Here is a 25530-nt window from a genome sequence, read left to right on the forward strand (position 1 = left end):
GGGGGGGGGTGTTGTGGGCACCGGGAATGGGGGCGTTGCGGGCACCCGGAACGGGGGGGTGTTCTGGACACCGGGAATGGGGGGGCGGTTGCGGGCACCGGGAACGGGGGTGGGGTGTTGTGGGCACCGGGAATGGGGGGGCGTGGGCACTGGGAGCGGGGTGGGGGGCAGCGTGGGCACCGGGAACAGAGGGCCCACTCTGGAGCTGCTGGGAGGGAAGGGCCCCCCCAGGCTTTGGGAGATCTGTTTGCAGGCACAGGTGCTGGCCGGGCTGTGGTGGTGATGGGGGGTTGGGGGGCAGAGGGGAAACACTCGGAACAGCACGTGGCCTCCGTGGGCCTCGGCCGTGCACACGGGTGGCGGGCCATTCCCCGTGTGACTTCTGTGCACACTTGGAGACATGACATCTGGCCTGCACACAAACTTTCAAAAAATGTTCAGGACAAAACTTAGAAGCATTACATAAAGGGTCAGTACAACAGACTTTTAGAGCAGATCACAAAACAGACTGTAATGAGTCAGATTGAAAAGTTGCCTGCGTTACAGTGAAGACATGTACATGTATGTGGACGTGGTTTTGTCCCCCCCACCCCCCCGCCCCAAAGACAGCATAACTCAGATTAACTGACAGAGCATAGGCTGCAAAAGCACGTTTTCCATTTCTATACCGAGGATTGATTTCCATATTGTGTAAATAATTAAAAATTAATGAAGAAATACCGAAACGCCCCCGTAGTATAAACAGGAAATCCAACACATGGAAATCTCTAAGGGCAGTAAACATAAATGAGGCTCGGGCGGCTCACCAGTGATCAGGGAAATGGAAGTTATCATTCAGGATGAATGACTTCACAGCTACGAGGTCGAAGAATAAAAAACATGTCAATCCCAAGTGACGCCTCCTTAGTGGATTGTGAGAAACTCACATGCGACTTTGTAAGTCTCCACAACCGCCGTGAGGAGCGGTTCGGCTGGAGAGTTTAAAACCCTCCTGCTGCTTTTACCGTGATGGTGGCGTGCAGGGGTGAGTGGGGAGGAGGCAGTCCAGAGCTGTTAAGAAGCGTACCCCACTTGTGAACCGAAGGGGTTGTTGTGGGAAGAGGCACGGGTTGTCAAGTTATAGAAGGTGTCGGAGGCATGGTCCCCGGGGGACTGACAGGCCGGGAGGGCTGGGGTGAGGCGCCCGCCACACTCTGGAGCTTGCATAGCGGCCCGGGGAAGGGAGTGGAGGGGAGGGACCCCTGGCTTGGCGGCAGGTGGTCCAGACCGCCCCAGCTTTACCTCTGTTAACGGGGTGTCTGCTCACGGCCGTGCTGCAGGGGAGCCCGTGGTCTCCGAGTCAGAAGGCCTGAGGACCAGGAGGCTCAGTGATGTGGTTCAAGTCTAAAGGCAGAAAGAACTGATGTTTCAGTTTGAAGACCGTCTGGCAGGGGAATTCTCCCGTTTTAGAGAGCATCCACTTTTTTGTTCTAGCAGGCCTTCCTTCAGCTGACGAGGTGAGGCCCACCCACATCACGGAGAGCAGTCTGCTTTTCTCACAGTCCGCTGATTTAAATGTCATTCTCATTCAAAAATGCTTTCACGGAAACATCCCAAATAACGTTTGACCGAGTATCTGGGCGCCGTGGCCCAGTCAAGTTGACGCACAGAATTAACCCCCTCGGGGGGCGAATGAAGTAGGTGAGTTGGTCTCTGGGAACAGAGATGCGATCCAAGTTCACTCGGTGATCTACACTCTCACGGGAGGGTACGGTGTCCCAGAGCGCCTGGGAGGTCAGCGAAGGCTCCCTGCAGGTGGGGACACGAGAGCTGAGACAGAATCGGAAAGGTGAGGAGGGAAGGCTTTCTCAAGGAGACGGAACCGTGTGTGCACGAGCTCGGCAGCACGTGGAGGAACTGGTGGTGGTTGAGTGTGTGGGTTTGTACAGCCGCCACGAGGTGACCTGTGACCGGGGGCCAGAGATGCAGCTTTTGTAGGGGCTGCTAAGAAATTGAGACTCTGCTCAGTGCAGGGGAACTGTTTATGCAACGTGGGATGATTGATTGTTTTTTATTATTATTTTTTTTTTAATTTTTTTTTTTCAACGTTTTATTTATTTTTGGGACAGAGAGAGACAGAGCATGAACGGGGGAGGGGCAGAGAGAGAGGGAGACACAGAATCGGAAACAGGCTCCAGGCTCTGAGCCATCAGCCCAGAGCCCGACGCGGGGCTCGAACTCACGGACCGCGAGATCGTGACCTGGCTGAAGTCGGACGCCTAACCGACTGCGCCACCCAGGCGCCCCTGATTGTTTTTTAAAAAATTTTTTAACGTTTATTTATTAGAGAGAGAGAGATACAGAGCATTAGCAGGGGAGGGGCAGGGGGAGGGGGAGACACAGAATCAGAAGCAGCTCCAGGCTCCGAGCTGTCAGCACAGAGCCCGACGCGGGGCTCCAACTCACAAACTGCGAGATCACGACCTGAGCTGAAGTCGGACGCCCAGCCGACTGAGCCACCCAGGCGCCCCTATTGGTTGTTGTAATGTCTGTTAAGTGCATTTTTCAAGTACCTGGTTTGGTCATGTGACAGACAGTGTTTTAGCTACTCCAGCACTGGAGCCCGAGAGGTGGATTAAATCTTCCCAGAGCAATTCAGGTGAGAGGGGCTGCTTTGAATTAGGAAGGTGGCCGTGAGATGCAGAGAGTGGGAGGGTGGGGAGCCAGGGGGAGACGTGTGGTGAGGGGGCCGCAGGGTGACGCCCCGCTGTCTCACGGGGGCCTGATCGGCGATGGCAGGGCCAGCGTCTGAGGCACAGTCAGCAACCGGTAGAGATCTGAGCTTTGGGGCTGGCTGTCCCCGGCTCTGGCGTCTGTGCCTCTCCTCTGCCCCTGGAGCCTCGTCGCCAGATGGTGACTGAGAGGAAACCGAAGCCAGCAGACGGTAGCAGAACCTCAGGTCACGTCTCGGGGGGCGAGCTGCCAGCGTGGCTCATCTTTACGAGAAGAGTGCTCTCCACAAAGTTCATCCCCCCTCCGTCCACGTGGGGTCTGAGTGTGCTGAGTTTGTGTAGTGATTACTGTGGGTTTTCTCCAAAGTTGTGTTAGTGAATATCTTCTAAAACATGGAAGATTTGGAAAACTACCCCAGTAGATTATCTTATATACCCATCACCCAGATTCCATAACAATGTTTTTTGGGCTTTTTTGTTTGTTTTTGCTTATTTTTTTAGAGAGAGCGCAAGAAGGGGAGGAGGGCAGCAGGAGAGAGAGAGAGAGAGAGGGAGGGAGGGAGGGGGGGAGAGAGAGACCTCAGCAGGCTCCACACCTAGCACAGAGCCCGACACGGGGCTGGGTCCCACGACCTTGGGATCATGACCTGGGCTGAAATCAGCAGTCGGACACTCAACCGACTGAGCCGCCCCCGCGCCCCGTGACTGATGTTTTACACTCTCCTCGTCTATGTGCATGTGCATTGCAGGTCAGGATTTCAGCCCCAGACATGTCAGCCTGTCCCTCACGTCAGTCTATCTGTTATCATGATCTGAGTTTCTCACTTGGTCGAGGGAGTAACTCAGATCTCTCTCTCTCTTTTACTAATGGTAAGCGGCTGGCACTGTAAATATGCTGTTTAGCAGCAGCTTTTTAGCCCGATGACGTTAGCACTCGGTGGTGACCCTTCTGAGTCCGTCAACCTAGAAGTCTGGCCAAGTGGCGACTCGCTGATGCATTTCTTAGTGGCCTTGTGTGAAGACAGCCTTCCCTCGTCCGCTGAGACGTGCTGCGGTGCTCTCAGAAACACAAGGTCAGTGCCTCCCAGTGTCCAGCGCCCTGGGCCTTCCGCGCTGGAGCCGGGGCCCCGTCAGGACGGCTTTGCCTGCTGCCTTTCAGAGTCTTTCTCCTTACTTGGCCGAGCGGCATTATATTCCCAGGCCGCGTATTTACCCAGCGTGAGCCATCGGTTATGGTCACCCCGGCCTTGGGTGTGAGACGCCATGTGCCCGGAGCGGGCCGCCTGCCTGTCTCCTTGGTGTCTGTCCCATCTGCGCGTCCAGTTCTGATGTTAAATGATCACCCTGTAGTCACCCTGTAACCGCTGCTGAACCCAGTAATGTGGTCTCCTGCCTCGCAAGCAGTGGGGGCCGCTCTTTTTGTTGAGTTTAATTGAATATTTAGAAACCAAAGCTTCCAGGACTGTTTGCTGGACAGAGCAAGAAAAAGTATTTTTAAATTGTCGAGACTTTCAAATTTCACAGTATAAGATTTTCACCTAGATTTGATTTTTCTTTTCTTACTTCTTCAATGAAAATCTCGGCTCCTACTAATCTTATCATCCTTGCTTGTTTACTAGTCCTGTGTGTACATTGAACACTCTCCAAGTGGTAATATCAAACTCTCAGCACCAGAATGATTGACTGAAGGTTTATTTAGGAACACACCCATGCCATGTGCACAGTCCTTTTGAAATGGTTATTTTCTGTTTGTGGGCATGTTATCAATTTAACATACAATTAGCTTGAATATTTACATTAGTTTCTAATTTTGGGGCTTTCATCTTTTTCTTTTGACTTAATTCAGTTTTTGAATATGTAAAAACTTACAATGTGTGCCATTAAACGCAGATAAAAAGAACTCACAGAATCCTTGCTTCGCCCCTATTATCTACCTGGGTCCTGACGCTTCCTGCCTCCTGTGGTCACTTCGGTTACTTTCTCATTTATATTTAGACTTTTATTTGGGGGGAAAAAGCTAAACGTATATTTTTTCTCTTCTGTGCTTCTCTCTCGTAATATGTTCTTCTGATGCGGGATTATCATACTGTACACAACGTCCCCTGTATCTTGAAATTGACTCTGTCTTAAGATGTTACTAGTTGGCGTCTCCCTCACTATTCTTGGGGCTGCCATGTGAATGTCCCACCTTGCATGTTCATCCAGTCCCCGTTCAGAGATACTCTATGCTTCTAGGGCTTTTGCAAATACAGTGTTGCAACTAATATCCCCTCGCATGTCTGTGAGGGTACCTTGCAGGTGGAATCCAGAGGAGGACTTACAGGCCACGCGGTAGATGCATGACTTAACTAAGTGGCTCACATTTCTGCCCCTGGGGTAGGGCTGTTTTGCACTTAGCCGGGCAGCTGTTTAGACTCTAGTTTCCTTCAGATGCAAACAGTGGGGTGTTGTCACGAGTTTATTTGTGCCTGAGGTCACTGATGAGGACTGAGGGCCTGTGCTTCTGTTTAAAAATGTGTATTTTCACATTTCCATGCAAATACGAGTTTGGTGTTATCTGTCTCCTCCTCACACCTCAGACACGAGCTGTGGTGATTTTACCTGCTTTCCTGTGGTCTCCAAGGTGTTTTGAAATATGTCTAGCAGTTTAATTTTAAAAAGCTACAGTTTTCCAGTGGGAACCTGAAATTATTTCTCCAACTTAATTGTGCAAATTATTTTTCCTTTATAGTAGTATTGCTGTGATATTCTTATTTAACTGTGTGTTGACCAAATAGGGCTCTGATTATGAATGTCTTTATGCAAAGTACCAACTGAGGAGTCTGATGGCCAATTCACTTCAGCTCACTTAGATACCAGGGATCAACTGCTATGCGAGGCCGGTGTGTGGGAGCGTGGGCCACAGAGGTGGTGGGAGTCAGTCTGCTTTCCAGGGCGTCTCTAAAATGACGTCCCCAAGGAAGCTGTCATTTTGTTCTTTGACTGTGTTCTCTCAATGTGAAAAGTCTGCTGTAGGCCACCAAATCAACGTACATATTTCAGAATTGATTATTTAGTGTACAATTAAGAAATAGGATATTTCATTATAGTATTACCTCCAGAAGATTGATTAAACAACTGTTTATTAACATAACATTATAACCATTAAGGATACTCAAGTGGAGTGAAGTGATTGCAGAACTTTCCGTTAGAACTTTGATTTGCTTTAGGTAGCAATTTGTCCAACTTAAAAGTATCCAAAAGCTTCTCTTCCAAATTCTACTAAATCACTGGCTTTAATACTAAATGATAATACATTAAACAAAGACCATTTCTGTAATTCAAAATTATGATTTGCTGACACATAGTCATACTTAACTAGTAAATTCCTTTGATTTCTGACCATAGGATTTTTTTCATTGTGTCTTGTCTGCGTAGGAGTTTTATTTATATCACACAAAACAACCTTTCAGGGTGTTGGGAGTGGTTGGGACAGTCATTTCTAGAACATGGGGAGTTCGGGCACATCCATGTTCCTTTCTTCTGCATTTATATAATGATGGCTTTAGCCTAGGGAATTGGGAACCACAGTGGAATGATTTTGGCATGGATGCTGCATTTGCACTGAGGTCTTGAATCATCCTTTGCAGAATAAAACCTGTGTTCATTTCTTGTCTTACATCTAATTGACGTCCATATTTTTTTGTTAAAGAGTTCTCTGGTAAGAAACATGATTTTATATGAAGGGAAAGTCCAAGGCTGAGTGTTGTAGTTAATACACTGGGGTATTAGGTTTTATTTTGAAAAGTGAATGAACAGGATGACATACCCGTGATAGACACCGAAATGGGGATCCTGAGCTATTTGAAACTTCATGGAGAGTTAAGGGAGAAATTGACCTGCATTTCTCAAGTTCAGTGCCAGGAGAGGTGGGATGAATGTAGGCTTGAAGATTAGCTGAATTGTTTCATATAAATTTACCCAAAGATACTAAGAAGACCGTATAGAAACTCACTGTCAAGTGCTTGCTTCTAAATACAGAAAAGGCTCTTAAATATAACATTGTCTTTAAAAGAAAGACGGCTGTTTTTCATGAGGTCGTGTTAACTTACATTATCTGCCTTTCAAATCAGGAATTGTGATGAGTTTAATTCGGGAAATGTTACTGCTTTACTTAAAGTGAGGAACACACATTTGATTTTCTTTCTCGGTTCTGATGTCTCACGTGAACGGAATGAGTGGCAGAGCAACAAGTCAGTTCGGTGGGGAGGTCAGAGAAACACTGTGGAGCCGGACCAAGTAGCCAGTTGGTGGTGTTTCTCCAGCAGCAGTTCTGGTGTCCGATGAATCCCAGGTACCCACTGACTCGGGGAAACACACACGTCACCAGGCCCTCAGACAGGGCCGATGGGGACTTACCTCCGCGATGGTCTGATTTAATCATGATGGCTCGTTCTTCCAGAAGTGGGGGGCGAACTAAGCTACGGCGACCTTCCTGAAGGGCAGAAGCGTGCGTGCCCGCAGGCTGCGGGCTCTGGAGGGAAGGCTTCAGAGGAACAGGCTGTCCTCGGCCCGGGAAGCCGTCATGGGCCTGTGCACGCGACGCACTCGAGCAGCTTTGTAAACACGTGATGCGTGCTGTGTGACAGGCCGTATTCCCGGTGTGCGAGGACCACGTAAGGCTTCCGCACGCCGCCGTCCAAGGAAGAGAATGGCGCAGCTCCACCCGGGAGGACCTCTTCGGCCGGCTGGGTCTCTGGGGTCAGAGGTGAGAGCGCCGTCTTGACCGTGGAGATCCGTCTGTAGACCGTGAGGGAAGGAACATGACGAGTTAAGATTTACTTCAGGAAGAGAAGAGACCGGAGAAGGAGGAGGAGCGGAGGGGCCGGATCTGGGATCCGGGATCCCGCCGGATGCAGCCGGCGGTCAGGAGCGCGTGGGGCCACAGGTGAGTCATTGGCAGGTTCAAGCTCACGAGCACCTGGGAGGGCACTGAAGAAAGAGGATTCCATACCCTCTGGTTATGGGTTGAAGCGAATCCTTTTTGACTTCATCTTGAGGCTGCTCTCTGTAACAACTCAAGTAGGTTTTGTTGAGTGGTGGCCCCTGGACTTTGTTCAGCTGGGAATTGGGCTGGATCCACAGGATTTATCCTGGTGGAATTGGAGGGGAGTGAGTTACAGCCTCAGAGCCTGGCCTGGATGGTGACTTTCCTCGTGTGGAAAGTAACCCCTGGTGGGAGTGGATGGATAAGGTCCTGGGTGTTTTTCTCCTTCGACGCAGCGGGAGATTACTGTCCATAAAATTGGGTTGAACCGTTCAGGCACGCCGTATTGGAGTCCGGGTGTTGGGAAACCTGTTTTTAAAACAATTCTCTGTGCTCAGAATGTGCAAATAGATGGTGTTGAGTCTTTGTTTTGAATGGCAGAGATAAAAAGGCTTTAATCTTTCTGTCAAATGCAGCGTCTTATTAAAAGATGAGGACGTAACCTAATTCGTGAGGTAGGTGGTAGATTGCCGTGTTGAGTGTCGACAGCAGAAGTCTGAATGTTCCTGCACTGGCTTGCCTCACTTCTCTGCCCTCCTGACCCCCTTGGAGCAGAGAGTCAGTCTGGAAGAACAGGTTGACTGGCTGTGGCCCCAGTGACGACCCCATCTGCCAGGACCGCCACCCTGTGGGTATTCCGTCAGCTTTAGGTAGACCGCGTTGTCAGACGAGTGCGTTCGGCCCTTAGCAGTTTGCAAGGAGAGCTAGTCGTCGCTCACATCTGTGTGCAGAAGTGTGGCTGCGCTGGGCTCCGTGGCCTCTTGCCCTGTGACCACAGGGGAGAAAACGCACTCGAAAGTCTAGGCTGGTACGTATGAGGGAACTTACTAGAATAGCTGGAGATGTGGGCAAAGCAGTATACGTGTCACACCCGCAAAACCTATTTCAGTAGAGACCCCTGTGTGGGCTCTGTCTTGGCGACCGCGTCTGCCCTTGTCAGGGAAGCGAAGGCGTGGGTGTGCGTGGGCCAGGCCACATCTGATCTGTGGGCCAGTTTGATGATCCCAGATTTACTTAGAAAGTAGAGTCGAAGAGAATATCTATTTGGAAAATTCCAAGTGAAGTGACGATCAGTGTGAAGCAAACTGAAAGATTCTTTATTAAACAAATAGGTGACTGGGGTGCCTGGGTGGCTCAGTAGGTTAAGTGTCCGACTTCGGCTCAGGTCATGATCTCATGGTCTGTGGGTTCGAGCCCCGCGTCGGGCCCTGTGCTGACAGCTCAGAGCCTGGAGCCTGTTTCGAATTCTGTGTCTCCCTCTCTCTCTGCCCCTCCCCCGCTCAGGCTCTGTCCCTCTCTGTCAAAAATAAACAAACATTAAAAATAAATAAATAAATAAATACGTGACTTGACTGAATAAGGTTACACCAGGAAGTGATACGGGAGAGTAAATTTGTATTTTCTCTACAAATGAATTCGTGGTTTCAGTATGGCACCAATCAAAACGCCTAGAGTGTTTTTAAATAAAATAAATGGATTCTGAAGTTTAGCTGCAAAAACGAGCAGGTGGGAGTGAAGGGAAAACCAAAACAGGGAAAAGACGCTGACCCTCCCTCCAAGTGTCAGTGTACCGTCAGCGCCGTGGTCGTCGGAACGGCATGGCGTGGGCGCGAGACCAATGACGCGGATCCACGCGGTGCAGCCGGTCCGAACAGAGTCCAGTGCTGACAGCAAGGCTGTGGGAGTGTGAAGTAGACGGCATTGATGTAATCTGTTAGTTATTTTGAAAAAACATTTATGACCCGCTACATGCATTCCAAATGGATTAAATAATTAGTATAAAGACTCAGACTATAAAACACCCCCCCTCATCTCACCCAGTGTCAGACTACACGTCTGTCGCATCATTGACGGGAATCTCATGGAGTCTGTTTAATAAACTGGGAGGAGATCACAGGGGGTCGACTCGGGTTTTCACTTCGGGGCAGGAGGGACCTACTGGTACTGGGACGGGGTCCGGGCAGGACAGTGGTTGTCCCGGCTCCGAGTAACCATGGGGACTTGTGGTGCCTGGAGACTGAGAGCCGACCACGAGGTGGGCCGCAGGTCAGGTGCGGGCAGGGCTGCGCTGGGCGGGCGCCCTGGGAGGGCCGCGTGCCGTGGGGTTTTCCCGGAGCTCCGAGGACGGGTCTGCCTGTGACACCATGGGCAGCATCGTTCATTCACGTGAGACCCTGCGACAGACTGACTCCGTTGGAGAGATTTGAACGTTTGGGTCCCACGAGAGCATCAATTTGCTGGACTAGGTCACAAACCCAGAAGTTCTGCTTCCAAGTCAGCACGACAAATAGATGTGTCACTTGACTTCCTTTTGCTGCATATTTACAGAACTTAGGATACATCCTTTAAAACCAGCCCAAAAGCAATACATCATTTGAATATGAATTGTTAATCAATGTCTGGAAAAGCAAACAGCTATCAGTCATTACTGGACAGTTCATTTTTGAAAGTCCTTTGCAGTGTTCAGCACCAGATGCGGACACACACGGCTTTTAATTGGAAACCGCTCTAGCGTTGTTTTATGGAATTTCAGGGTTATAAATCAGACTCTCTGGTGGTGTTACTCTCCAAGCACTAAACCTGGATTCCGAATAAAATGCAGGGCAGGAAACTAGTCCTCCTCCTCCTCCCGATTTTAGGTGCCCTCGGTGTCCTCGGTGTTGGTTCCGCACCGGCTGTGTGATGCGCGGACAAGTCACTAGGGGTCACGGGGTCACAGCACACAGACGTCCCCTCTGGAAGCAGGTTTAGCAAATCGTAGATGGGCGTTTGCCAACATCCAAAAGTACAAATAAATGAAACTTCCAGGAAAATGAGTGAGAGAAACTCTGTGTTTCTGAGAGAATGGCCGTTGTTGGCCCTTCGTGTGTCCTCTCACTTCCTCCCCCTGGAGTCCTGGCCCCTGAGCGCCCCCCCTCCACCAACACCCAGCCGTCAGGACGGCCCGCCGACTCTGCCTTTGGGGACGTCTGGATTCCACCCACATCTCCCCATCCTTACTCACCCGGGGGATGCAGCAGCCTTCTCTGCCTTGACCTTTTTATCCTTGACCCCCTTCTGCCCTGACCTCTCCTTCCCTCGACCTCCTTCTCTTGACCCTCCTTCTGCCCTCGACCTTTTATCCTTGACCCCCTTCTTCCCTGACCTCCCCCTTCCCTTGACTCTCCCTCTGCTCTTGACCTTTTATCGTCGACCCCCTTCTGCCCTTGACTTTTATCCTTGACCCTCTTCTGCCCTTGACCTTCCTTCTCCCCTTGACCTTTGGTTAATTTTGTTCATTGTGAATGGTTGTACCGGGTGATATTTGCCGATATCGTCCGGCCTTTTTGGAGGTGTGGATTTTCAGATGTTCTTAGTTGGCCGTTCCAGAAACGTTTCTTTGGGACTGAGTCCTGTTATACTTTATCTGTGGACCTGCGAGGAGCGTCTCTGGTCATGTGCTCCAGGGCAGGGTTGCTGGGGTGGGATTCGTCCATGCGTCTTTACTGCGTAACTCAGGAGCCCGTGGCAGGGGTGCGCTTCAGTCTGGGCGCCCTGCATGTACAAGAGTGTCTCTAGTTTCTTCATATCCTCACCTAAACTTCTGGTTTTATTGTTTTCACCTATCTGTTGGGTATATTAAGCAAATTCACGGAAGTTTTGAAGTAATATCTTGATTTTCATTCAGTTCATAACCTGCTGTGTTCTTTTCTCTGTCAGTTGGTATTGTGTTCTGATGTCTGTCCGTTAAGTTGGTGTTATGATCAGAGACTACATTCTGACTGACCGTGATGCTCTGTGGTTGCTTTGGGGCTGTGCTCCATGGGGGACTCTGAAGTGAGTTTTGTTTGGTTTTGTTTTATTTTATTTTTTAAAGTAAACTCTACACCCAGTGTGGGACTCGAACTCATGGCTCCAAGATCGAGTCACACGCTCCACTGACTGAGCCGGCCAGGAGCTCCTAAAACGAGAACTTTGTATTATTATTATTTATTATTATTATTATTATTATTACTATTATTATTACTATTATTTTAATGCTTTATTTATTTTTAAGACAGAGAGAGACAGAGTATGAGTGGGGATGGGGCAGAGAGAGAGGGAGACACAGAATCCAAAGCAGGCTCCAGGCTCTGAGCTGTCAGCACGAACTCGGGGCTTGAACTCACGGGGCTCGAACTCACAAACCGTGAGATCGTGACCTGAGCCGAAGTTGGATGCTCAACTGACTGAGCCACCCATGTGCCCCTAAAACAAGAACTTTTTAAATTCATGGCTGTTTCTTTCAGATTCATAATCATGTTTCCCATCTTCTGTACCTTTGCCTATGTTCCTTTTATTCTAACGGCAGATGGGCAGACAGGTGTGCCCAAATCTCCAGCTGCCGCTTTAATTTTGTTTATCTGCAATATTTGGTTATTGGTTTTTTTTTTTTATCTTAAATATTTGCCGTGAATGTGTGTGGTCTTGGTTGTTGTATCTTCTTGATTTATTGTTCCTCTTATCAGTGTTTTGTTGTCATGTTTTTATTGTTGCTGGTTTTTTTTTTTTTTTCATAAATTGGTTTAAATCGGATTGATCCCCTTTGAGGAGTTCAGATTTCCCTAGTTTATACATCAGTGTCCTTTTCAACTTTTTTTGTATATTTTTGTGTGTCTTCAGTTTATTTCTTGTCTTTATTTTATTGTCTGCAGATTTCATGTGAAGAGCTTTTAAACTTGAAACAACTATTTCCCTTCTGTGTGTGGGAGATCTGTTTTTTTGCAAGATAAACAATTGCATTGTCTGACAATAATGATAATTTTTTCTTCTCCTTTTCCAGTCATTAAACACCATATTTCTATTTACTGCCTTACTAATTTAGCTCTGTTTTTTCAGAACGTTAGATGGTAGTGATGATAATTGAAGTGTTTTATAATAACTTTCTGATATCTATTAACAAGATCATAAGATGTTTCCTTCTGGTTTACTTAGGTGATTTGTTACTTACGATCATTAGGATATTATTTTGTGGACATGTAACTATTTCTGTGTAGTTGCAATATTATTCTTTTGTTCTGTTCTTGAATTCTATTATCAGAGTGCCGAAGACGGTCCATTTTTATTCCAAAGTGAGACTATGTTCTTCATTTATTTTTGTTCTTTTTCTTTGTCAGGTTTTTTAATTTTTCTGTCGGATGTGGTGGGAGTAATTCCCTCTTTCCTATACTTGGGAATACTTCACATAGCATAGGATTTCTTTCCTTGAAAGTTTAAAAGGATGTGCTTACAACCATCTGAGCTTTGGGTCATTTATAAAGATGGTGTTGACAAAATTGTGAGTCTGTTCATTGTCTCCAAGTCTGCTTGAGTTTTGACAATTTAATTTTTACCGAAAATTGTCACCTACGGTGCAGATGCAGGCCGCTGCCCGCTGTGGCTCTAACTTGGCATCGTTTCTCCATCGGGTTATTTCATTCAGTCTTCTCTACTTTGGCTTATAGATGCTATTGTCTCCTCAAGTGGCACTGCAGACATCGAACTGAAAATTTAATAAACTGTCTCTTGTTTCCTGCAGTAATTTTATTTGGCGTAACTTTCCTCTGATTTTTCCAGCTGATCCCTATATTGTTAGCAACTGTATATTCTTAAAACACACACTGACTCAGCCCTGCTCTTCCCACCGAGTTTCCCACTTGTCAGCGGTAGGCAAACACGGACGGTGGTTCGCTTTGACGTGCTGCAGACCAGCGAACCAGTACAGGAAAGGCTGTTGTGAGTCCCAGACACCCCTGTGTGGGTGCGGCTGTCTGGTGTCGCCCGCCTGCCTGCCAGGTAAGCCTGCCGTTCCCGGTCCTTGGGCACGGGCGAGCGAGAACCAGCCAGGTCGGAGCGGCTGGTGGCCGGGTGGGCACAGCTTTCTCTCGCCACCCTGGTCATGCTGCCATTCGCCCTTGGGTTCTGCACACCCCTGCACGCTGCTCCTCGAGGCAGGGAGCCCACATGCCTGGGGCCACGACCTAGGGCGTCCTGAGCCGGAGCCGCCCGGCGGCACCCTGTCCACACGTGGGACCCTGGCGCGTTACCGCAGGGCGCCTGCCACGCATCGTCTCATCCCTGACTCGTGGCACGTGGCTTCTGGTCGTGTCTGCCTCGGCCCACACTTCGTGTAAATACAGAATGTGCAAAAATACCTGTATATACAGCTGCTGCCTTTAAGGGTCTCCCCTTCATTCCCAGACAGCATGACGATGGCTGCACAGAACCCACGTGATTTTTCGGCGTTGTCGTGTAGAAGCTGTTTCACGTGGTTTATGGTGTGCGAGCGCCTCCATTCTCTCTTCTTCAGGTTTTTTGGTTTCTGTTTTTGGTTTTGAGAGCGAGAGGGAGCAAGAGCGAGAGAGCGAGCATGGGCGAGGAGCAGAGAGAGAGGGAGAGAGAGAACCCCAAAGAGGCTCTGAGCCGTCAGCCCAGAGCCCAGCTCGAGACTGCATCCCATGACCCGTGAGACCATGACCTGAGCCGAAATCAAGAGTCGGGAGCTTAACCAGCTGAGTCCCCAGGCGCCCCGTGCATTCTCTTAATCATTGGTAGGGTTATGTCACCAATAACTTATCTGTCAACTCAGTGGGTCGGAGCTGAGATCAAATTTGCCATCTTACTCAGAAAACCTGAAATACATTTTGTGTACAAGTGCTCGTTGAGATGTTCACAGACCGCAAGGCCTGCACTCAAAGCATACAGGTCGGTGGTTCACTTCTTGCGGAGGTGTGCCAGACATTTTTATCCCCCGGAAGGAAACGCCATGTCCCGACTGGTCCTTGCACACGCCCCCGGCCCCCACCCCTGCATCCGCTAGTCTGTGCTCTGTGGATCTTCCCTGGGCCTTCTGTGGACACGGGGTCGTGGTGTTATCCGTGGCTGATTGCTCTCTCGCGTGAAGCAGTCAGGGTTCGGCCACGGCGCTCCGTGTGCCGGAACTCCATTTCTGTCGTTAATGTGATTCCACCTTCGGGATAGGACACGTGTATGTAGCCGCACGTCACCTGGTGGGCATTTGGGTTGTTTTTGCCTGTTCTGAGGGACACTGCTGTGGACACTTGGGGACACGTTTTTGTGCGGATACGTGTTTGACTCTCTGGGTCTGTACGTGGGAGTGGATTTGGCGGCTGGTGTGGGCACTCCGTGTTTAATCACCCGGGAGGAAGCACCAGGCTCTTCCGACGGCGCGTAGGGGTCCTCATGTGCCGAGCCTCACCAACACCGGTCCTTTCCACGTTCTGATGACAGCCAGCCTGGGGGTGTGCAGTGGCGTGAAACCTGTAATTTAAACCTATTTCTTGTCAAAAATGACACAGTTTGAGCATGAAAAGCCTAATGGAGAAAATAAAACATACCCATTACAGCACAGACAAGAAGCTACTCAGCATTTCGGGGTTTTTAGCCAAGGTGAAGGTTCTTCAGCAGACATACCAGTTCCCCTAAACTATAAGAAGACAAAAACCCTAATTGTATGGCTTCCTTCTGTGCTTTGGGGTTGATTGTTGACCAAGACAAGTGAGTCCCCACAGGTCCAGCTGTGTCCTTCTGGTGGGTGGATTTGAGTTTTCCGGACACTTCTCTGTGACTAGGAGGACTGTCGCTCCCGCCCCTTCGGTCCATTCTCCGCTCCGCAGACATCAGTTACGTGCTGGTGAGCTCTCGTGTGGTTTTCGTCCCCTGCCTGCCTGCACACGTCTGTGGGATTCGGTGGACTCCCTTGCCGCTTCACTTGACTTTAACACATTTCGTCATGGACTTTATTCTAAGTACCCTCATGTCGCTTTCCTCCTCAACACGCATCCCCTTCCGAGCCGCGCTGGCTGGCTCTCTCCTGTCGTCCAGGTATGGCCATCCGCTTTCTCTCCGAAACCCCACAGCAACAGCGGCGTATCTTGACGGTACCGAATCTGCATTGTTTTTGGCCTACGATCCTCAGGTCTGCCGTTCTAAGTAGAGCATCATTAAACTATTACCCTTCAGGAACGTGCACGCGCATTTGGAGAAACATGTGTCTTCCCGCAAGTGTGAGCAGTTCTGCCTCGGTGGTCCGAATCTTTCCTCGATTTGCTGCATTTCACAGGGTCCTGAAATACTGTGTCCTGCCTCTGATCTGCAGCTGGTCCCATTTCTTTTTTCCCTTGAACGGGAAGCTTCTTGTCTGTATGTGCTGCTGGTGGTTCTGAGGGCAGCGAGTGGAACACAACACGACAGTCTACTAACCCTCCCCCTGTGGGGCTTCACCGTCAGTTTGGAGAATACATAATGATACATAGTGACGTCAGTGCCCCTGCCGATGCCTTCCCCTCATGAGGTGTTCCTAGTAACAGACGTACTTAAACAGAACAGAAGCATGCACGCTTTATAATTAACCTGAAGAAAGACTTGTTTGAGTCATACTTGGCCAGTTTACCAAAAGTGCGTAGGGTTTATAAATGTTAATGAAAAAGCGATACCGTAAAGGCCCATCCCTGCGTGAGGACTGCGTGACTTTATTGCAAGCTGAGCACACACGCACACCAAGATGTGCGAGAAGGACGTTAAAATAGCCTGAGTGTCTCCCGTGCAAGTGGGAAGCCATTGCCCTGTCTTCCTGTCTGCTTCCTGCAACTCGCCTGGCCCATCGGTGAGACTGACCTGTGTTCTCACTGAAATCCTGCCCTAAATCAGCAGGCGCTGGTCACGATGAAGAAAAGTAAGGTCCATCACCAAGGCCAGAAAGTGGTTTATCGATCCCTCTGCGTCAGGATGCTTTGCTGGGAGGTCTGCGTTCCTCCAGCATCTGGCCCACCAGGTAGCGGGAGGCAGGCCATCGGCCCCGCGGTCAGGCCGTTGGGTAGGACGCCTCTCAGAGGGCTGTGGACAAGGGAGGAATTGGGGGTTAGGCATTGGCCAGGTGGGTGTGAGGGGACAGGCAGGGTGTCCGCATAGAGGCCCTTGGGCGACTGTGGGTGGAGAGTGGGAGAACGTCGACAAGCCAGCAGGAGAGCAGAGGAGAAGCCAAGGGCCTGTGGCAGGTGGAGGGGAGGGGACGTCCAGGAAGGCGCTGACGCCTTCCCAGCTCTCCGTCCACGTGTCTGGGGGAAGGAGGGAGGGGCCGCCATGTGCGCTCACATCCAGTCACACTGTCGCAGGAGCGATGCAGACAGATCAGGGCTCCCTTAGGTGGACGTCACATCTGCCGCTTAGGAGGGAACCAGAGAAGTTGCCCCGTGTGGGATCGCACTGCCCAGCCTCTGACACACGGTGACCCTGTGAGCTTCGGTGATGGCTCTCCCCCCTGACGTTTTTGGCTTAAATGTCCGAAGTGAAGTCCCATAAAAGAACACACTTCTGGGAAATGTGAAAGAAGAAGGAACAGTGGTTGGGTGAGAGATTTTAGCAGCATTTTTAGAACCTTCACACCAGGACAACAAGCTGTGGGGGAATGCCCTGCACTTCGAGAGGTTTGAGCTCAGTACCGCTGAGAGTGGGCATCTTGCCTCCACGGAAGGGAGGACGGGGCTGTTGCAATCAGCGGAGTTAACACAGGAGTGGCCCAGGCACATGGGAAGCGGCTTCGTCTGACGCCCACAGGCCCCTGACGGTTTCACAGACGTGGTCCCTCTCGGGCAGCACCTTCCCAAGAGTAAGTGAAGGAACAGTAAGTTAGGTCCAGCAAGAACGTTCCGGCAAGAGAGAGTTCAGAGCGGGTCCCGCTAAATCAGGCGGCCCTTTGCCGTGTTTGAGTCATCTCGTGTGCGTGTCATCTCCGCGCTCCCGTGTTGGTCTGAGAGTGGACAGTGTCATTCTCCGTCAGAGTGAATAAAGTTGTCGTCATTATTAACACACGCAGCGGCCACGAAGACCTAGTCTTGCGTAGAAGTGCAATAACGCACCCAAAGTCACATGACCGACAGCAGGTCACACAGGTGTCTTTCTACAGGGACGTGTTTAAGTTACACACGGTCCTCCAGCCCCTGCTGCTCCGGCCGCAGAGTGAGAGCAGACGGTCCTGATGCCACGTGGCACCCACAGCTGGCCAGGGGACGCTCCTGGCTGTGGGCACGTCTCTAGTGAAGGGTTCTGAGGAGCCCGTGTGCCCGCCCGCCCGCCAGGCGGGGAGCCAGGAGGTCGAAGGGAGAGCGGGTCAGTGGGCGCTATCCCTGTCCGGTGGGACTGGTGATGGTCGGGGTTGTCCTGCTCACCCGCAAAGGCTTGGCGACTCTGGTGCCTGCTTCTCAGCCACCTGCTGAGGCCAGGAGAGGAAGAGAACCATGGCTGGGTTCCCGGGTTCCGGAGCGTGGGTGTGGGGGCCAGCCCTGTGCAGACACCTCCGTGCAGCGCTCGGCCCCGGCGGCCACGTGTGACGGAGCCACGTCCGCTCCGGCCCCGGCAGCTGGCAGATGGGGTGCGTGTAGGCCGAGCGCGTCCAGACGCCCGACGGGTTTGCAGACGCCCTTACGGCCCCTATTTGTGTACTTTCTAAATCAAGCAGAGTTTTGAACGGGCCGTCTGTGGATTCGGCGTCAATGCGCAGCTGTTTGTGTGGACGGCCTCCTTGCACGAGTGCGTCGGCGTGGTCCTGGGTGAGCGCGGCTGTGCCGGGAGTACGGGTGGGCCGTACTGTCGCGCAGTCTAGCCCGGCAGGACGCGGCTTCCTCCGCGCCGGCGTCACCTGCAGTGGGGGGACCGCAGGTTCTGTTTGAGTGGGAGGGCCTATGGGCCAAGGGTCTGCGTTTCCAGGGAGCGTTCCGGACGCCGTCCCCCTTGCTCTGAGCCCTTCCTCCCCTGACTCTCCTGTTAATAGAAGCATCTGGCAAGCTTCTAGAACCCTGAGGCTCAGACTGCACCCCACACAGATTCAGGCGTGGTCTCAGGGGAGACCGGTGCGGGCACTGGTGCTCTGTGGGCGCCCGGTCATTCCCGAGCAGCCACGTTTAGTGGCCTTGAGCTGCCCCGGCACCACGGCGTCATCCTTCACACCTCGCTGGGCCTCCCTCTCGCGGGCCCATCCACGTGGCCCTGGCCTGAGGGTGCAGCGCCTGCCACCTCGCCAGTCATCCTCCTGCCTCCCCCGCCCTCCTTCCTGGCGTGCGGGATGACCGCCTAGGGCTGTGCGGGTAGCACCCTGCACGCGGCCCCTGCCCCTCGACAGGACGGAAATGCCAGCCTGCTCCGCACCTGAGACCCTGAGACCCGACCGCCGGGGCCCGGCTGGGGGCACCCGGTCGACGGCGATTTTCATGCACCAGGAGGCCCTTCTCATTTATCCAGAGACGTCTTTCCGACTTACCCCTTCTCTGCGGACAAGGCCTGGCAGGCCATCTTCTTTACTTAAATTCCCTCCTGACCGCTGCTTCCGTTTTCTGACTGCTTTGTCTGGTGTCAGAAGGAAGCCCCTCCTCGTCCCCAGGCTCCCACGGAAGCAGAGGCCACCCTGGAGGAGCCTGGTGCACGGGCCCTGCCTGGTGCTTCCGATGAAGTCGGTGTCCATTTAATGATTATTTCAACATTTCCTACAACAACAAATCTTCATCCAAGTATTACCTGAATCTTTCTAAAGTTATGGTTTTCACTTAAATAGCTTTGGTTAAAGTAGAAAAGCCTTTCTAAAGGCAGAAAAAATTGCTTTAAATAAAATACTAATAACACTTCAATATTTTGAAGAAAATCCTGGCCAATTTTCTTTTAAAAACATATTTACTTAAATCCTGTAAAAACTGTTCAGCAACGGTTATTCAAAACTTAGACTTCCCGTGTGTTAGGCCAGTCACTGGAGCCCTGGTCAGATGGGAGGCAGATGTGCTGCCCTGTGTGGTCAGTGCAGGCGTGTCCCATGGGCTGGTGGGCGAGGGGCCGTGGTCCTGTTGTGACGCCCACGTCCCTGCGCTCACGCCCTTGGCCTGTTTCCGCTTTGCCCCCTCAGACCAGAACCGGCCTCGCCCTGCTGCACCACGAAGGGTCTGGAAGCCCCTGTGACGTCCGCCTGAAGCTGACGAGAGAGGTCCTCACGATTCAGAAACAGGACGTGGTCTGTGTCCGCGGGAGCAGCCACGGCGCACATGTAAGTGCCCTGCGCCGCCGCCGGGCGTCGTGTGGACGCGCTGGGAAGGCCTAACTGGGTGAGGCCGCTTTCCTAGTTCCTTCGGGCTGTTTGCTGAGGAAGAGCCCCTCCCCCATTAACTGTCCCCAGACATCAGGTTCCAGGTGGAACCCTTTACTGTCTCCCTGACTTCCGCCATTTCTTTGCTGATGGGTTTCCCTTAAGGACCTTTATGTGAAAATGGCCCCACGCACCACGGGATGGAACGTGACACAACCTCATTGGAAATGGAAGGACATAGTGTGAGAGGTCGTCTGCTGGCGGAAACCTCAGCCGGGAGGTCTCTGTCTAGAACCATGTGCAGCGGCCATTTTCTGGTGCCTGGTGTCAGGTCTGTCCCTGGCGTTTGGGGACATAAACAGGCGCTCCTGCCATTTTTGGCTTAAGTCTTTTACAAATGAACTTTTCTTAAGGCAAGAAACTTACTGATTAGAGGCAATAAAATGTCGAATAAAGATGAGGAAGAATAATTTTGGCTGCTTTTGTTTCAGTTTAACTCAAACAGGGCTACTCTATGTGGTATATTTAATATACAGTATACTGTGCATGACGTATTTTAATATGCGCTATACTGTGCGTGATACATTTAATACACAGTGTACTGTATATGGTATATTTAATACACAGTATGCTGTAAATGATATTTTAATATATAGCATACTGTATGCAATATGTTTAACATACAGTATACCGTACATGATATATTTAATATATAGTATGCTTCACATGATATATTTAATATGTAGTATACTGCACACGATATATTTAATATACAGTATATTGTATTAAGTGTGCTGTATTAAAACTGTAGCCAATTTCCTGTTTTCCTTCTGGTGGGCTCATAATTGGAAATATATAAATCTATGCGTATACAATCTACATCTCACTGCTCTGTCCTTTGAATGCACCCACCCAGGAGCTACAAAAACAGAGAGAGACTCAAGGAATCATGTAGCTGAAAATAAGTTTTTTCTGTGCATTTGATAATACCCCAGGTCATTCCTTTTCCCCAGTCCGGGGAGGGCTGTTGGGAGAGCGTGGGCTCTTACGTTCACAATTGCCTGGGTCCTCGTGACCTTTGATCGGAAATGAAGTAAACTGGCCACTTCTCTCGAATCGGCGTTTCCCAGGAGATGCAGATGCTGCCAGTGTGATGTCTTCCCTGGGAGAGCCCGACATGTCCCCACACGGAAGCGATGCTGGGCTCCTGTGTGAGTCTTACACACACGTGGCCCTGAGAACGGAAGTGCTTGTGGCTTCCACTGGAAGTGTCCCTCTGTGCCCCACCTTTCTCAGGTCACTGCCCCTGTTCTGGATGCTCCCTGCCATCCAGGACAGGTGAGGCGACTGTGATGGGGGTGGAGGACAGTTCCTTCCGCTGTTCCTCCCTTGAATCGAGGGTCGGGTTGGAGGTTGGGGTCCACCTTCCTGCAGCCCAGGCACTAACCCCTCATTCAACCTACTGTCCCCTTCTGTCCCCTACCTGTTCTGAGTACTTGGTGGCATGGGGCTGGGGAGCAGAGGGTTAGCAAAGAGTTTGGAACTGTTTAAAAAATTATCCTTCTTCAGAGTGACTTTATAATCTGTAGAGAATCCCTGACAACTTATAATAAAAACATTCAGTGTTTCTGTGCTCAGTTGTCCAGGAAAAATAAATTACATTCTTTATTCATAATGTCAGATTCTTGGCCTAAGGTTAAGTCCTTGATGAAAGTGATCAGTTCCTTCCTAGGATAAATGAGTGTGTGTTCGGACCTGTCAGTTTATGTTTATAATTTCCAGTGATTCACTGAGGGCTGTGAACGGCCACAGGACTGACCTTAACTCGCCCGCTCTGGAGAGTGGGTGGGGGGCACACGGGGCTTGGGTCTGTGACCACTGTGTCTGCCGGCCCCACTTCCGGTGTTCTCTGCGGGTTCCCTGCTTCTCCTCCTACAAAATCGTGGATGTTCTGGTGAAGAAACACGTGTCCCTGTGCTGGATGGTTTGGGGGGCGGTTCCGGGGGAAACAGTCAGTAACCTGAGGTCAGACTCCTGTATCCCAGCCACAGAGCAGAATGGGTGCAGCCCCATTAGTTTGCGGGAGGGCTGAAGCACTGCATTCTTCAGTTGGTTATAAAAATAACAGCTATCTTGCCTGAGAATATGTCATGTGTCTGGAGAGCGAGAAGACTATTTTTAACAAAGGTCACAGCTGATTTTGGAATGGGATCCAGAACACCTCTGGGGAGCTCTCACCGTGCCTGTGGAACTGGACGTTTCCAAGGAGGCCGCACCTGGCCGAGGACGATTATTCCCTTGAAGCTTATTCCGAAGGGCAGGAGTGGAAGGTCTAGTCGGTCCACGGTGGGTCAACAGAAGAAACAAGTCGGGGTTTTACACGTCGCCGAACCCCGAGCCTCTGTGGCCAGGACGTGACACTTACGTGTCAGATTCGGTGCGACACCTATTTACCGGGCACACAGTATAGATACTAAATTCCAGCAGAAGCTAGCTTATCAGCAGGACCACAAGACTTAAAACTACCATTAAACGTCATTGCTGTCGTGTGTGACTCCGCCCCGGGGGCCGGGACCGCCCTGAGCACCTGACGTCAGGGTCGTTCTGCAGCCGCACGTGCAGCAGGCCCATGGAGTTCTCTCCTCGACGTCCGTTTTCTTCCCAGGAAATGGTGCTGGTGACCGTTGCCGCCTTTTGCGCTCTGACCTTGGGGCGAAGTGTGCGTGCCGCGTGCTTGGTGATCCAGCCGCGCGGTGGCGGGAACCGGCTCCCCCGACCCCGCAGGCGGACTCCGCGTGGGGTCCCCGCCTCCGGCCGCACTTTCTGGATTGCGCGCGTCCGAGACACGGCAACGGGTGGACGTGGCCCTGCCGAAGCAATCGCCGCAATGTCGGTTCACGATGGGTGTTATTTTTATCACAAAAGATGGAGGACTGGACTGCATTGACTCTTCCATAAAACCAGAGGATTTTTTAAATCTGCCGGTTCATCACCGGAGTTTAAAACCAGAAAATTCTTATTCCATTCATATTTCTTCCCGTTGAGATCAACATGGCGTTTTGCATATTTCAAATCCTGGGATTTTCCCATTATCTCCTAAAGAGAGGGAGTGCTTGTAGCGTGAGAGACCTAGCTTTTTCTCGTGTTTCAGGGTTTTGTGTACATCGTTTTATTTTACGGTCATCCCTGTCCACATGACACGTTGCATTTCTCTAATTGTAAGTTTATGCTTGTGGCTTAAATTAACGTGGTTGGGAAGGTCCGCATGAAGAGAACATTTTAATAAATTTATATCGTATTCGCTACCTTGAGTCCCGGCGAATTTGCAGCTGGCACGTACTTCAGTGGATTCTGTGTCCTCGTGTTACTATTTGGGATGCTAAGATTCAGAGCGACAGAGCTAAGCTCCTGGAGTTAGTCACGGGGTCGGGGCAGTGTCTCAGCTGCTCCTCTGTGAGGGTGTGACCCGGGGATGCTCTCGGACACACGGATCCCCGGTTCTGGGGGGTGCTGCCAAGCTGGTGTGAGGGGAGGCTCCCGGCCCCTGGGGCTGGCGTTGGCCCACCTGCCACGACCTGGCTGCATCTGCATGAGACCTCAGGAGGCAGTCCCGGGGCCCAGAGGTCAGAGGACAGCTGACTTTCTCCCCTGCTTGGAGCAGGAGTGCTGGAAAGTCACGTCCTTCATGAGGGAACTTGAAACCACCATAAAGTCATGTCCTTCATGAGTGAACTTGAAACCACTGTAAGCAACAGATGGCAGAAATAAAACAGATGTTGACCTTCGGGGACCTCAGGCTCGGCAACGACCAAGTTTGTAGCATGCCTCCGGCACAGGAGGCTACGGAGGTGGGACAAGGACAAGGCACGAAAAGTGACCCAGCAGACCTGAGTAGAGGGGCTGTCTTGAGATAAAGATGAAAACACACCCGGCATTGGAATCTCCGTGCACCAGCTAAACAACGTATCAGACACAAAACCCAGGCTATGAGACCGAAAGACGTCACAGGAGTGGGGGGAGCTGGGGGCGAGGGGGTGGGTAGTGAACTTGTTAAAGTCATTTTCAAAAATTAAGTTTATTTCTCACATAACAAGTGCTGTGAGGAATATCAACAAACTGATATTTTAGTTTGGAATAAAGAATTAAACTTGTATTAAACTCCCCAAGATGGATGAATTTGTTACCATGACGCCTGCCAAAGTCCTGGCTATGTCTGATAAATTCTATACTCAATGCCCACAATTCTATCATTGCTCGTTTGTGATAAGATAAATGCATTATTACTGCTTTTATCTACCTACATTTATATCCTTTCTGTGGTTCCCTTTTGCTTTCAATTCTCTGGGTCCATAAATCTGCAGTAGGTAAATGTCAAAACATAGTTTGGAATTAATGATAAAGCAGAATATTTTTGAAGGTCCTTATCTCTTATGTTTGTGAAAAGTGCAGCTGGCTTCGGTTGGAAGAGTTCATTGAAGAGTTACCTTAGATTCCAAACTTGGTCCTCCCAAGTCTCTTCACATCTGAATGAATTCATAATTCATTGCTCTGGGAAGTGAGCACACCCCAACCCTGAAGAGAAACATGGTTAAGGGGAGAACGTGGCTCGATGGATGAGGTACTGGCCCCACGGTTGTGCACTGAGCGAGCTCGTCAGAGAGGACTGCTTTGGTTGAATTAGAAAGTGCCTTTTGAGAGCACTAGTTTCCGTCTACACATCTGCTGAGAGAAGGGCTTTCGAAACTTGTGTCTGTGGCCTGGCTGTGAGTTCGTGAAGCATCAGGACACAGGAGGGGCCTTAGCTGGGTTGCTGTGTGGACGTTTTCAGCTAAAAGCTGTACAAGTTGTGTTTTCTATTCGTTTTAACTATCCACTAACTTTTACAAATCTTGTTTTGAAAAGCAAAATTGTTAAATACGACAATGCTACATTCGTGTTAGAACCTAGGTAGTTACATGATCTTCAATTGTGAGAACACAGGTTGGCTGAACCTTCTCCCGGCTTTGAATGCGAGATTCTTACAAGCTCCAGCGAGGGAGTTTAGAAGAGCAGAAAGAAGAGGTTTTTCATGACGAGACTTGACATCCTGATGTTTCTGTGACACTTGCTGGTTTCCCGCAATTCTCTCCACTGGCTGTCTTCGCAGGCCCAGGCTGCCCACGCAGAACCATGCAGATGGTCAGGTGCCCTCTTCCCACCACGCCCTCCACAGGCTTTCCTCTGAGCACATGCAGAGAGGGCTCTGGGGTCCCCCCTCTTCCTGCTCCTGTGGGGACAGCAGTCCCATGGTCTGGGGCCCAGCCCGTGACCCCTCCAACCTCACTCTACCTCCAAATGTAGTCACACAGGGATGGGACTTCCACGTAGGGACTTGAGGGGAACAGTTCAGCCCACAGCAACTTTCTGTGTGGGACACACAGTATCATCCTCGCTTTCCAGACACAGAAACTCAATTTCTCAGAGGGTTAAGTGACCAGGGCGCATTTGCTCCAAAAGGAAATTTTAGCAGATTGTGTACAGCAAATACTTGAATAAATAGTGTTCTGGATTAATAACAGATAACAGTCTCTTCAAGTTCTCCTGAACAAACGGTAAAGAGGCTCATTGCATAGATTTTTTCTGCTTTCACCTGTTGGGACTATTAGTCCAGATTTTTGGTGTGCATTAACCCGTTTTGCCTCAGGTGATCATTTTCTGAAGTTTTATTGGAA

At 50.5% G+C, this 25530-nt stretch overlaps 1 protein-coding gene across 2 annotated transcripts in view; it reads left to right on the forward strand.

The window, feature by feature from the left end:
• SNTG2 (syntrophin gamma 2) overlaps positions 1 to 25530 on the forward strand; it is a 180309-nt gene that overhangs the window by 33992 nt on the left and 120787 nt on the right. The window contains exon 2 of one of the 2 annotated variants that reach the window (XM_040495951.1): positions 19643 to 19780. In XM_040495951.1, the coding sequence (XP_040351885.1) occupies positions 19643 to 19780 (138 nt within the window). Of the gene's footprint in view, positions 1 to 19155; positions 19781 to 25530 lie in introns of those variants that run through there. The other variant, XM_040495950.1, reaches the window with a different exon arrangement.

Source organism: Herpailurus yagouaroundi, unplaced genomic scaffold (genome assembly GCF_014898765.1).
Source record: "Herpailurus yagouaroundi ecotype Mexico unplaced genomic scaffold, PumYag 188, whole genome shotgun sequence".
Lineage (NCBI taxonomy): Eukaryota > Metazoa > Chordata > Mammalia > Carnivora > Felidae > Herpailurus > Herpailurus yagouaroundi.